Genomic DNA, 14,767 nt, shown 5'->3' with positions numbered 1-14,767 from the left:
TTGTATCTAATAACAACACACCAACAGAAAGACTCTCGAAATTCCCGGACCACTATTTAAACCATATTAAAACTATTTAAACCATATTCCGACAACACTACCATCGCATGTACAAGACACACCCCACCTCCTCAGAATAATCAGAGATATAAACAACACTCGTACACTTGGTAGGGCCACAATACTAGCCACGCTGGATGTGACATCACTGTATACTAACATCCCACACAACGACGGAATCACAGCCCTCTGCAATACCCTTTCTACAACAAACACCAGAAAAGACACGGAAACCATACTCGCTCTAATGGACTTGGTCCTTAAACTGAACTACTTCGAGTTCAATGGCGAATACTACCTACAAACACGGTACAAGTATGGGCACACCTGTTGCACCCACATACGCAAATATCTTCATGGGTGAAAGATGAAAGTCACTGAAAAGGTTAGCCAGCTGTAGGGATCGAACCCACATCTACTGGATTGCCGGTCCAGGGCTCTACCAATTGAGCTAAGCTAGCACGCCTGTCCAGCGACTTTCGGGGTGCGTCATCTGAAGGGACGACAAACCAGCCACTCACTCTCACTCACCCTCCTTTCACTCTTACATTTTTGCTCACTCATACACACATTCATACGACGGGGTTCTTAGAAAACAAAGTTCTCAGCGCCCTCTCACTAAAACCCACGGTGTACCTTCGATACATCGATGATATACTGATAATATGGGAACACGAGGAACATGAATTTCAAAAGTTCATAGATCTACTGAACACCGCGCATATGATGATGATGATAATTAGGGGTTTCATGGCGCAACGACAACGAGGATCATAATGCGCCAAGACTCTGTTGAAGTTTAAACGACATTTAACTTAAAAATACGCTGATTAGTTTAAAACAGGGTAAAAAAATTCAGAGGGTGTGAAACACATAAAAGTGGGGCAATAAGACACTACAATTCGTTGATGATGCCTATATTTCTTAAAAACTGAACGATGTTATCAAAAGGAATGAGGGCCTCATCCCCTAGCAATAGGGCTGGGTGAAGAGGCAAAGAGTATTTATAAAACTGAGTGGAAGTAGTTTTGGCGATGTTGTTCGAGAGCTGGGCAGCTAATGAGTATATGTACAACTGTAAGGTTTCTTCCACAGTGTTCACATTGGGGTGCATCTTCTCCCCGTAGCAAATGTCCATGTGTTAGGTAAGTGTGTCCCAGCCTTAAGCGGCTTGATAATACTTCCTGTAGTCTGTTTTGAAACTGCAGTACCACTCTACCTATGTGTGGCTTCACAGTGTGTAATTTGTTACTGCTTTGTTCTTTCCAAACATCTTGCCATTTTACATTAATAATCTTTTTTAGTTCTCGCAACAAATCATCATACGGTGTGTCAAAGGGTGTGATGTCATTGCCGTGGGCGGCTGCCGCCTCGCGGTCGGCCCTCTCGTTGCCGCTTATACCGACGTGACTAGGAACCCAGCAAAGTGTCAAACTGTACCCTTTCTCTTGTATAACAGCTGCCAGGTACCTAGCACGTCTCACTAATAGATTCTTGCACGGTTGTGGACTACATATGGCACGTACAGAGCTCAGGGAGTCTATGTAGATGACTGATGATGATATACGTGTCTGTAAAATATGATTAAGAGCGACAACGATAGCGTACATCTCTGCACTGAAAATCGACAATACATTGTTCAGGCGGTGTGATTTTGTGCATGTGCCGCTTATCATCGCGCATGCTACTCCTATGTCGGTCTTCGAAGCATCAGTGTATATTTCAACATGATCACCAAGGCTTTCTCTAAGATGCTCAAATTCATGCCGTATTTCTTCAACCGCATTTTCCCGTTTATTGAACTTAGTTAGGGAAATATTGTATTGTGGTGCCGGCTGCCAAGGAGGAATCATCTTGCTAGCCTCTAAGGAAGAATGGACGTAATGTGTAAAACCAAAGTATTCAATATCTCGTTCAAGCCGAATGCTAAAAGATGGTATAGCTTTGGGCTTGTTTGTGAAAAACTGCTTGAAACGAGTGCCCTTTACACATGGCAATGTAGGATGTTGAGGGTAACCTCTATTCCTTAAACCATACGATGTTCCAAGATAAGAACGCCGTCTTTGCAAAGACCATTCATTCGATTCAACGTACAGGCTCTCTATCGGACTGGTCCTGAAGGCTCCAAGCACCAACCGTAATCCTAGGTGGTGCACAGAGTCCAATGCCTTCAAAACTGAAGGGCGTGCTGATCCGTAAACGAAACATGCATAGTCTAACTTCGCACGAACCGTGGAGGTGTATATACGGTGGAGCGTGCGACGGTCTGCACCCCATGATTTATGTGATACGATTTTAAGTATGTTGGAAGCTTGAAGACACTTAGCTTTTAGAGTCTTTATGTGGGACAAGAAAGTGAGCTTTCTGTCAAATATGACACCGAGAAACCTATGTTCCTCATTAACAGTCAGGCTGTGACCATTTATAGAAAGTGCAGGGTTTGGAAAAAGTCCTCTTCTCCTGGAAAATGGGACACACACTGTTTTTTCCGCGGAAAAATTAAATCCGTTCTGGTCAGCCCATTTAACGAGTTTGTTTATTGTGAGCTGCAGCTGCCTCTCACATGTGCTCAAGTTTGCTGATGAGTACGAAATCTGGACATCATCGACATACAAGCAGTACGATATAGATGGAGGGATAGCACTAGCAATAGAATTCATTTTCATTATAAAGAGAGTGACACTCAGTACGGAGCCCTGGGGAACTCCATTCTCTTGAACAAATAATTGCGACAGAGTTGCTCCTAGTCGAACTCTGAAAGTTCTCCCTTTAAGAAAATCAATGACACACCGAAGGAGTCGCCCACGTATGCCAACACTGTGAAGATCTCAAACAATATCATACCGCCAGGCAGTATCCTATGCCTTTTCCAGATCAAAGAACACTGAAATAAAGTGATTTCCCCTGACAAAGGCTTCTCAAATTGTGGTTTCGAGGCGGATAAGGTGATCAGTTGTTGAGCATCCTGCGCGGAATCCACACTGGTATTTACAAAGACAGTTATTCATCTCAAGGAAGTATACCAGCCGATTATTAATCATCCTTTCGAAAGTCTTTCCCAAACAGCTAGTGAGAGCGATGGGCCTGTAGCTAGTTGGATTTGAAGAAACCTTGCCAGGCTTCAGCAGTGGAATGACTGTTGCTGTCTTCCATGCCATTGGCATTTGCCCCTTATCCCAGACTTTATTGAAAAGTTTTAGTAAACATTCTTTGGATTCCTCTGATAGGTGGGTGATCATGGGGTATGTCACGTCGTCTGGGCCAGGAGCGCTGACCTTCACTGAGGCCAATGCTCGCCGGAGCTCTACCATAGTGAATGGCTGGTTGTATGTGTCATTTTCGCCACCCACGGTTGAAATCGCTTGTTTTCCAGCACGATTCCTTACAGAGAGGAAATCTCTGTTGTAATGAGCAGAACTGGACACACTTTGGAAATGTTGACCTAGGAGATCGGCCTGTTCTTCTAAACTCTGGCAGGGGACTCCATTAACACAAAGAAAAGGAACAGAGAAACTCTGGTAGTCTCCTTTAATTTTCCGGAGTCTGTCCCATACTTTCTTTGACGGTGTTCTATGTGTTAGAGAAGAAACGAAATTGCACCAAGAAGACTTTTTTGCTTGTTTTCGCGTCCATCTCGCTTTGGCACGTGCTCTTTTGAATGCAAGGAGGTTATGTGGTGTTGGGTATCTACGAAAGATGCCCCATGCACGATTTTGTTCCTTTCTCGTCTTCGCGCATTCGTCAGTCCACCAAGGTTTTGGACGCTTGGGGAGCTGACCTGATGTCTGTGGAATGGATTTGTGAGCAGCATCTATGATCATACCGGCAAGGACACTCTTTGCTTCTTCAATGGACATATCTTCAAAATATGACAAATGGAGGTTGGCTTTCATTCGAAACTCACCCCAATTAGCCTGAGATAATTTCCATCGTGGTGGCCGTGTTGAAAGCGAGTTCGCAACACCACGAAATTTTAGGATGACAGGAAAGTGGTCACTTCCCCTTGGGTTCTGCTGGACTGTCCAGCCAAAACAATCGAAGAGGGAGGGACTGCACAGCGAAATCTCTAGACAAGAGAAGCTTTGTGTTGCAGAGTTGATGTATGTAGGCTGTCCTGTGTTAAGCAGGCAAACAGGCCTTGACATCAAAACTCTCTCTAACATTTTCCCTCGACCATCCAGCCTTGTACTGCCCCACAAATGATTGTGAGAGTTTAGATCCCCAAGTAACATGAATGGCGGAGGAAGCTGGTCACAAAGATGCTCGAAGTCTTTTTGTTCAATTGAAATTGAAGGTGGAAGGTACAGTGAGCATAATGTAATCACCCTGTCGAGGCATATTTGTACAGCCACGGCTTCCAAGTCTGTGACAAGAGGAAAGGGGGTTGCAGGTATGGACTGTGGGACAATGACAGCGACACCTCCAGATGCGCGGGTGCTGTCTGTGCGGTCTTTTCTAAATACATTATGTCGACGAGAAGGATTTACACTGTTCTCATGTAGATATGTCTCCTGTAAGCAACAGCAAACTGCCTTTTGTTCTTCTAAAAGGTCATTAATGTCACCGAGGTTGGAAAAGAGACCTCGACAATTCCATTGTATTATATTACCTAGACCCATGAGAAGGAAGACAGAGAGGAGAAGGAGCAATATCTTCATCGTGCCTTGGATGCAGGTACATACCCCTATGGACTGTGTGTACATGAATGTCTTATTCAAGGGGGGGTTATTCTTCGTGGAGGTAATTTCTGCATGTCTTTTGTTCTGCTGCCCCTACCTCGACCAGATGTTTTCTCTCTCTTTTCTTTGCCCTGAGAGAGAACACCTGGCAAACTGGATGACGATTTCTGGGATAAGCAGTCATCGTCATCCAATTCCATGTTTTGTGACATGGTCTGGGATGGTTCCGGCATGGTTCCGTCCCAGACTGAGACTGTGCCATCAACATCACTGGAAGTTATGGCTATCTCCTTGCTGCGTGCCTGGCGAGCCAGGGCGCTCCCAGGAGACGTAGGAGCAGGAAGAGACACACTCGTGTCTCCACCTTTCTGCTGGGGAGTTTGAGGTAGACACCCAGAAGTCTGGGTCTCTACAGATTTCCTCAGTGGTGCGACTCCCCTGCGCGCCACCTCGGAGAAAGTGCCTTTACTAGCAAACTCTGCTTGTGCTTTTGCTGCTTTATATGGTATGTTCTGTTCTGCTTTGATGCGAAGTATTTCTTTTTCTGCTTTCCACCGGGGACAAGATCTTGAGTATGATGAGACAGGACTAGAGTCAGACAAAAGGCATCGTTACCGTTTTGAGGCTGCGGGCAGAATGACTGTGTGTCATCGCGTGCCCCGTGACAATCAGCTGTTTTTTATTATTCACTGGAGAAGAAGTGGAAGTCAGTCGAGGTCCTGTGTTGTCGGACATCAGCTGGCGAGGATGGCAACAAACTCCCCCCAAGCCAGCTGGTGATAAGCATGTGTTGACGCTAAGTAACGCCAAGGCCGAAGCCTCTTGCGCAGAAGGCGTTCTTGTCCCTGGGAACAGGTTTGGTCAAGGAGTCCGCTATCATGTGCTCAGTTGGCATGTAAGACACCTTGAACTCTTTGTTCTCAACTTCGTTTCTCGCGTACAGGTAGCGCAGTTGGATATGTTTAGACCGTTGATGATGGATGGGATTATCAATTAGCTTAATCGCCGATTGATTATCGCAGTAGAGTTGCACCTCCCCAGTGCAATACTGTCGGAAACCGAGTTCATCCATGAAGGATTTCAGCCATTTGCCCTCCTTCATTGCTTCTGTCAGGGCAACATATTCGGATTCGCAGGTTGAGAGGGCTATTGGATGTTTCCTGGTTGATTTCCAGGAGACGGCGCCTTCTGACATTATGTACACGTAGGCGCTCCTAGATTTGCCGGTTTCGTCTTCATTCCAGCTTGCATCCGTGTAACCTGTGATTTGAGAACCAGAAGCACGATACGTGATCCCGGTGCTTCTCGTTCCATTGAGATAACGCAGCACTCGTTTAGCCATTTGCCAATGTGATTCGGTGAAGTTGTTGTTAAATTGGCTGAGATAACTAGTAGCAAAAGCGATGTCAGGTCTCGTTGCTTGGGCTAGATACATTAAGCTTCCGATAAGGTTTTGGTACGGAATGTTTCTCGGACTGCACTGTTGCTGCGTGTTTGCATGGTGAACGCCATCTTGATCGACGTTGTGTTCTTGTTTTGTGCCCAAGCCCTTTACTATCGGCGTTCCGACTTCCTTGCATGAAGCCATTCCGAATTTCTCCAAGATTTCGTCGATATACTTCCGCTGATGCAGTTTTATGCAGCGATTACGCTTTTCGTGGTTCACTTCAATGCCTAGAATATATTTCGGCTCTCCTAAGTCTTTCAGGTCTATCTTTTTCCCCAGGTCACCGATTGCCTTGAGCAACGCATGCTGACTAGTTGCGGCCATAAGCATATCGTCGACGTAAACGCTCAGGAGGATCTTATCATTCGCGTTTTCCAGAACGTAGACGCATCTATCTGATTCGAGTCGTCTGTAACCGAGGCCTCGCAGAGTTTTGTCTAAGGTCTGGTACCACGTTCTTCCGGATTGTTTCAGGCCATAGATGGATTTGTGCAGTTTACAGACTTTGTGTGGTTGCATTGTGTTTCCGGGCGGCTGTTCCATGTATACCTCCTCTTCGAGAACACCATGCAGATACGCCGTCTTGACGTCGAGTTGACGCAAGTGCATGCTTTCTTCATTAGCAAGAGCAAGTAGCAATCGTGAGCTTGTCAACTTGACTACTGGCGAGTACGTTTCGTAGTAATCGATGCCGTGAACTTGACTAGCACCGACTGCAACGAGGCGAGCTTTATATTTTTGAATTGCTCCTTTTTCATCTCGTTTTATCCGGTAGACCCACTTTGACTTTACAACCTTCATTCCTGGCTTCCTGTCGACAAGTATCCATGTTCGTGCTTCGTGCAGTGATCGTAATTCGTCTTCCATTGCTTCCTTCCACTTTCCGGACTCTGGCGACGATTGTGCTTCTGGATAGCTGGAAGGCTCCTGCGGCTCAGAAGTCCCAACTTCTTGGGCCTGTTGGATAGCCTCGGGCTGCTCAGTATAAGTCGTTTTTGTCGGATCAACTTGCAAACATTGGGGGGCTCTTGATACCCTGGTCGACCGACGCGGCGGTTGGATCGCGGGTATTATCTGCTCACTGACGGATGTGGGGGTTGAGTGAGAATTGGGGGTACTAGTGGATGATTCCTCATTATATGCAGAGCGATCGGCTAAGCCCGGGCTCGAACAGTTAGTCAGGGTACTGGACCAGGTATCGTCGTTGTTTATAAAGCTGTCACTGTGTTCTTCCGGCACATCTAAATCAGGTAGGGTCACAACAGAAGGACGTAGGTGATGTCGGGCGATATCGTCCGCTTCCAAGGTCAAAAGGTCAGAACCTCTTTTATGCTCCATGAACGTGACATCTCTGCTGATGAAAACTCGCTTACGCTGAGGATCGTATAACCTGTATCCCTTGGTGTCTCCGGAGTAGCCGAGAAATATGCATGGAGAACTTCTAACATCCAACTTGTTTCTAGAAGGCGGTGGAATCCAGGCGTAAGCAGTACATCCGAAAACCTTGATGTAACTAACTGACTGTTTTCGTCCTGTGTAAATTTCCTCGGGGATGCCTCCTTTCAGTACTTGCTTGCTACACCTGTTTCGTACATATGCTGCCGTGTTAACCGCTTCTGCCCAGAAATCCTGTGGTAATTGCGCATCCTGGAGTAAGGTCCGGGCAGTGTCCAGCAGTGTGCGGTTGGTGCGCTCAGCTATTCCATTTTGTGTCGGGATGTCCGATGGCCGTGTGTCCATTTCGTGCTTGATACCCTTATCGCTCAGAAAAGTTTCGAGCCAATGTGCAGTAAATTCTCCGCCGTTGTCAGTGCGAACGGTGCGTACTCTTGCCCCAGTTTGAGTTTCCGCCCGTTGAATCGCTGTACGGATGAGTGATGGCACCTCATCCTTGTGTTTCAAAAAATGGACGATAATCTTCCTACTGCAATCGTCAATTATGACTAGAAAATATCTGCTTCCTCCCAATGAAGGCGGGAAAGGCCCGCACAGGTCCATGTGAAGCAAGTCATGAATTCTCCGCCTTGGCAGGCTGTTGGTGAGCCTGAATGGGTGCCGCGCGAATTTCCCCAAAATACAGCATTCGCAATCAGTCACCGGAGGAAGTAGACTTGGTAATCTACGTACGATATTATTTTGGGCCATAAAGAGGAGTGCAGTATGATTCAAATGGGCCATGCGGCGGTGCCATCCTACGGTCTCAATTTCTTGTGCTCTGCTTGCCTGCTGTGCCATAGGTAATGCAACATTCGCTTGCATCTTGTAAGTTCCGCCGATTTTCGTTCCACCGAATACGAAGTCGCTGCCGAGATATACATCGCACGTATTGCCGGAAAAAGTCACGTCCATACCTTTATCCGTCAACTTCGAAACAGACACGAGATTATCTACCATGCTGGGAATGTACAATACATCAGACGCTCTCAATGTGTTGCGTACTCCCTCATTGTCGACAGTGAATATGACTGTCCCGGTTCCGACGCAGTCAATTTCAGCCCCATCCGCTAGAGTAACTTTGCGGGTAGTATCCTCCTTGAAGTCATGCAAGACATCCTTTCTGCCGGTCATGTGGCTGCTAGCGCCGGAGTCGAGTGACCAGGCAGTGTCAGCACATGTAGGTTGAGATGAAGCGACTCGCAAGGCGAAATCACGAGAAGTGTCGGGTTGTTCTTCAAGCCTAGCTATCCGTGCCTTTGGCTGATAGGCTCCTCGGTGAACAGTCCGGGCATTTCCATGTCCTTTAACAGGCGCGATGTTTCCTCGTGAAGTTTGACCTCGTCCTGCATAAGCATAACAATTTCGTGCAATATGACCCGGTCTTCCACAGTTGTAGCATTTGAAAGATTCGACGTCCCTTGGCCGTCTCATCGGTAGCGTCAGAGGCGGTCTGCCGCTGTTCTTCTCTTATAAGAGCATATCGCATCCTCTCAGGTGTGAGATCCGAGGCAGAGCACACGTCAAAACTTCGTGCCACACCTTGATATGCTCGTGGGAGCCCTTGGATGGCGATGGAGGCGATTTCAGCATCATCAAGACTGTCGCCGAGGCCACGAAGCTGTTCTCCCAAAGATTCAATTCGTTGCATGTATTGGGTAGCAGTCTCCTCTTTTCGCCATCTTATAGAGTTAAGGTCCCGTCGAAGGCCTAGCTTCTTTTCCAGAATTCGTCCCCTGTGGACTCCTTCTAGGCGGTCCCAGGCACCTTTCGCTGTTGTTTGATTAAGCACGTAAGTAGTCTGGCTAGTTGACAGGGTTTGGACGATGATGTTCAACGCCTTTTGGTCGTTTTTGTCCCACAAGGTCCGTGCTTCTGCGGTCGTTGGTGGCAAGCTGTCGATGGCGCTCCATAAATCATTCGTCTTCAAATAAAGCATAATCTTAAACCTCCAAGTAGGATAATTGGTTCCGTCCAATTTTTCGATGCAAGAACTCTTCACTACGTCGTCCGCCATCCTCTTCGAAGAATTCCAGGGAAATCCAAAAGGTTAATATTGCCTTACCACTTCAAATCTTCCCAGTCGCTCAATCCATGTACGTCTCTGGGCCCATAACCAATGATGAGACAGGACTAGAGTCAGACAAAAGGCATCGTTACCGTTTTGAGGCTGCGGGCAGAATGACTGTGTGTCATAGCGTGCCCCGTGACAATCAGCTGTTTTTTATTATTCACTGGAGAACAAGTGGAAGTCAGTCGAGGTCCTGTGTTGTCGGACATCAGCTGGCGAGGATGGCAACAGAGTATACTGGGTGGTCACCTTTGCAGTTTGCGCAACGCACCGTGTTCTCACATGATTCTGGTGTGTGACCATTGCCTGAATATTTTGGACATGTTTCCTGTCCACGGCAGACCTGTTATCCATGCCCGAAACGTTGACACTTGAAGCAACGCCGCGGGTTAGGAACGTAGGGTCGCACGTGGCAGTTCAGGTAACCTGCTTTGGTGGTTTGAGGGAGTCTGTGCAGCTGGAATGACAGTACGATGTGCTTGGTTTGTTTTTGTTTGCCATCCCGACGCATCACTATCCGCCTCGCCGCCACAACGCCATGCTCGCGCAAACCTTCTTCGATCTCGATGTCGGAACAGTCAAGGAGTTCACTCTCGGAAATCACCCCCTTGACAATGTTCAGGATACGGTGTTTTGTGATTGATACTGGAATGTCACCGAGTTACTTTATAGACACAAGGGCTGAAATTTGGGATCTCTTTTCTGCTGCAATTTGAATGTCTCCAGATGAGAGCTTCTTTGCTTTGTACGATTTCCCTATGATTTTTTCAATTTCTTTTGCAATGAGGAATGGTGACACTTTTGATAACGGCTTCGTCTCGTCCTCAGCATGGGCCACAAGGAATTTCGGGAACCATGGCCCTGGAGACAGGTCTAAGCTGAGAGAGTTCATAGGTGCTTCGGTGCAGCGCCTCTTTTGACGCTGATCATGTTTTTTTGAGTGTACTGAATCCATACAAGGAAAAGAGTGGTTCGGTGCACAGGTGTGTCGCCCACCATCGAGCCCAACCAAGGGAGCGTGCCCGGCACGCTAACACTTTCCTCTGCATTATACCCTAGTGCAGTTTCAGAAGGGTGAAAGAACTGCCCAAGGTTGACCCTTGCCGCCAAAGAAGGTGAGTAAGGGAAAATACAAGAAGGAAGAGGAGATGAAAGGAGAAAGTAAGGAAAATAGGAGATGGCGATTAGCTGAATAGTCCTGGCCGGGCCATCCAGGAAGCAGGAAGCAGGGGCCAAAGCGGTGTGTTGCTTTCCCGGAGGGGCCCCGAAGGGTCCTTAACAACCTCCGGGTCCACTCAACCACCACGATCCCCCTTTGCCCAGACACGGGACAGCCACGCACAGCTATACGTGGGGGTCTCCCTCCTGCGGCGACTCAACCGTGAGTGCAGGAGGAGGCTACTGCGGCTGCTGCCGGGCGATGGGGGCGCCAAGTTCCCGACGCCGGGGAACACCGCGCATAGCAACATAAAGTTCACATCACAACAGTCAACTCACTTAATTAACTTCCTCGACACTACAATATCACTAGACAACGGCAACCTCATCACAACCCTGTACAAAATGCCAACTGACAAACAACAATACCTTCACTTCAAGAGTCACCACCCGCGTCACTGTAAGGTTGGAATTCCTAATGGACAGAGTGTAAGACTACGCAGAATTTGTTCAGACGACACAGATTACGCTGAGAAGCTTGACGAACTCTGCAGTACACTCGCGCAAAGGGACTATCCAGACTCCCTCCTAACCGAATTCCGTCGCAAGGCACTCACACTCGACCGAGACGAGGTTCTGGAAAACCGAAAAAATCCTGACGCGTGCCAAATAAGCTTCATCACAAGATATTCCAACGCACTTCCAAACATCAAAGTCATTCTACAAAAGCACGAGCCCCTCCTCCAAAGCAGTGACCGACTTAGCAATATATTCACAAATCCCATACAGGTGACATACCGACGCGCAAAAAACCTGGCAGACTCCTTGGTCAATGCCAAAATCAGCAAAACGAGCACCCTGTACACGGGAACACGACCCTGCAACCTCCCGCGCTGCAAAACATGCAAGCACTTTCAACACGCTAACTCCATCAAAAGCACTGCGAGCAATTACACCCACCCCGTTAACCACGCATTCACATGCACAAGCTCCAATGTCATATACTGCATTGAATGCGGCGACTGCTCTATGCAGTACATTGGTGAAACCGGCCAACAAATGAACAACCGCCTTACCGGACACAGAACCGACACGTCCAACAAACTCCCCAAAGCAGTCGCCGAACACTTTAACGTTCCTGGTCACAATTTTGACAACATTAAACTATATATTCTAGAAACCGGGTTTAGATCCACACGTGACAGACGTGATAGGGAGTCTTATCTCATATACAAGTTCAACGCTCTTCACCCGTCCGGTATCAACAAATCACAAGGCACCCTAGAAACAGTTCACAAATGAAATATGCTTTTCCCTTCTACCTCCATTATCATCTGTTATGTTCTGCATGGCCACTGCTTTCTACTTTCTTTATTGCATGCCACAACTTTGTATTACAAACTAAAAAAAAAAAAACACTTTGCTCGTTCTGGAATTTTCCCCACGTAACCACTAACCTCCTTATCTTTCGCTATGCTTGCCAGTTCTTGCCTGTTGTCCCGTTTTCTTCCACGTGTTCGTGAACCCTCCATTTTTCTGTAACGGTTCTGTAGGCTAGATCACTACGTTCACATAATCCCCTCCACACAAGCAGCCATTCACTCCGGCCGTAGAAGCCCGTACGGAACCTTTCTTCCCTCCGGGCTGTTGACTCACAATTCGCATGAACCTTTAAACACGTCACACCTAACCCTTTAAATACCATGCCAATGATGAGGACGGTGCCCAGAAGAAGAACAGTCTCTGTTCGAAATATCGGCGGCTTCCGTCCTGAGGCAACTCCCTTCCTACGTCTTCCGCAAGGGACGTTAAATACGGGGTGCCGTGTGATGAGCTTTCATTGCACGTTAAAGAACCCTCAGGTGGGCAAAAGCAATCCACAGACCGACCGCTGTGGCGTCACTCATGATCTCAGTTGTCTCGCGACGTAAATACCCAATTATTATTATTATTATTATTTTTTTCTACAGCTATGGAGGAAACATGCGACATAGCGCCAGAGCGCAAACGAACGATTCAAAATGACCCAAACAAACTCAGGACCACGAAAGGACCGATCAAGTACGTACTTAGGATTAGAACGTAGCCGCAGAGCGCACAAAGAGCCACAGCCGGGACAGGAACACGTTAACATAACTGTATTTCTCCGAAAGTATTCACATTTCAGCAGTAAAAGACTATGGAAAAGCATCGACAGAAAAATGTGGTGGTTTAGGCTCGAGCAACAGCTAGGGGGACCCCACACACATCTGTTCCAAACTGGCGATTTCTTTCCTCCCCAGGATGCACACAATATTTGGCCCACATGGGCTCGGTGGCGATCGGACCAGTATTGCCAGTATTATCCCCATATTGCTTAAAACTTGGTGGTATGAAATCCACACTGGGACAGTAATGGGGAAAATGCCGGCAATATGGGCCCCATATTACCTGTATGCGCCCCACATTGGTTGAAAATTCGAAAAATGAGACGTACCTATCTTGGTACTTGGCCAAGTAGCATGGGGAGATTGGACGTTGAAGCCTGTCAAATGCCCTCAAGTTTATCAACTGTGATGTAGGACACTGTAAATTGTTCTACACCTTTGAAAGCGTACGCCATGCACATTAAATCTCGTTGCCTAACATCATATTTCCAGTATCATATTTTACAAAATTCAGGAAGCATTACAAAAGATCAGTTGACAGTGCGAGTCTTGCTTCCATTATGTCTTGGATATCGTAGATACGTGCTAATGCATGCATGCGTTGCTACCGATTATCGAGCACGTACAAGTTTCTACAATAGTGTTAATCAATGTTGATATTTAGAAAAGATGATTTTTCGAGAACAGCAAAACATGCGAAAAGAGACAAATTGTGCTAAACTGTACTCCATTATGAAATTAGCAAAATTACCCCGAAAAGGCGTGCGCCATGCACATTATTACACCTTTAAAGGTGTTGTGAAGAACAGAAGGACTGAAAGCGGGTCCAAGTAATAGCTTCAGTCAGAAGGTGTGAGCGAAACCACGCAATTCGGTTAACTGAAAGAAAAAGTGAAAGGTGCATGCAGGTCAGCTGGCCACCAGCTCCTCTTTTTCTTCACGTACGAGTTTCAACATCCTTCCACCGCGCAATATGGTGTTCACACTTCAAGATAGTAGAGATGCTGTGCGGGAGTTTTCGTTGTCTTGCCGTCTTGGCGTTTAAGGAGGCACGACCTTACGTGACCATCCTGACCTTCGTAGGTTTCCATGATCTGCCGATGTCCCAAGGTTCCTCGGCATGTTGCTTTCAATCACTACTACGTCGCCAGGTCGTAGCCTCTTGGAGGACGTAGAATCACAATGATGTGCTGACCGGAGCTCCAAGAGATATTGGCGTCTCCAGCATCTCCAAAAGTGCTGCATCACCTTTTCTCTGTAGAGCATTTTACGTGTCAGTTGATCCCTCGTTGATTGATTCTGGTCGTCGTACTGTGTTGCTGGCTGAGACGGCAGGGCGATAACTCTCTTGCCTACGAGAAAGTAGGACAGACATAGTACGTTTGAGTCGTCCGGACTGCTGCGAGCGTACGTGAGCGGCCTGGAGTTGACTTCCGGCTCAACTTCGGTCATTACTGTTCTGAGTTCTTCAAAGCTGAGCGATGTCTTCCCCAGAACTTTACTTTACAGTCTTCACTGTCCGGACGGGTCTTTCCCACCAGCCCCCCCCCCCCCACCACCACCACCAGGGGGCTCCGGGCAAGATATATATCCAGGTCATGTTTTGATGTGTCAGGTAGTCATTCACCTCAAGATCCTTTGTCCTGTTCCAGAGTGCCCGCAGCTCCTTGTCCGCTGGCTTGAAGCTGCGGGCGTTATCCGAATAGATAGCCGTCGGTACACGTCTTCTTGCCACGAACCTCCTTAAGCTCATGAGAAATGCCTCAGCTGT

The 14,767-nt window shown here is 47.3% G+C and overlaps 1 protein-coding gene and 1 non-coding gene across 2 annotated transcripts; both read right to left on the bottom strand.

Moving 5' to 3' along the window:
- Positions 1 to 448: 448 nt before the first annotated feature.
- Trnaa-ggc (transfer RNA alanine (anticodon GGC)) lies at positions 449 to 521 on the bottom strand. Its single transcript has one exon. It is a non-coding gene; the product is annotated as a tRNA-Ala (tRNA).
- A 13,516-nt stretch (positions 522 to 14,037) lies between these two features.
- On the bottom strand, positions 14,038 to 14,448 carry LOC135374213 (uncharacterized). The gene has a single exon (XM_064607209.1). The coding sequence runs from the start codon at positions 14,446 to 14,448 to the stop codon at positions 14,038 to 14,040; it is 411 nt and encodes a 136-aa protein (XP_064463279.1).
- Between the last annotated feature and the right edge of the window lie 319 nt (positions 14,449 to 14,767).

The sequence above is a fragment of the Ornithodoros turicata genome, unplaced genomic scaffold, assembly GCF_037126465.1.
Source record: "Ornithodoros turicata isolate Travis unplaced genomic scaffold, ASM3712646v1 Chromosome48, whole genome shotgun sequence".
NCBI lineage: Eukaryota > Metazoa > Arthropoda > Arachnida > Ixodida > Argasidae > Ornithodoros > Ornithodoros turicata.
This window is presented reverse-complemented; position numbering and strand designations above follow the sequence as displayed.

Excerpts from the sequence above, each read along its gene's own strand:
- LOC135374213 (XM_064607209.1), bottom strand. The coding sequence starts at position 14,448 with ATGACCGAAGTTGAGCCGGAAGTCAACTCCAGGCCGCTCACGTACGCT.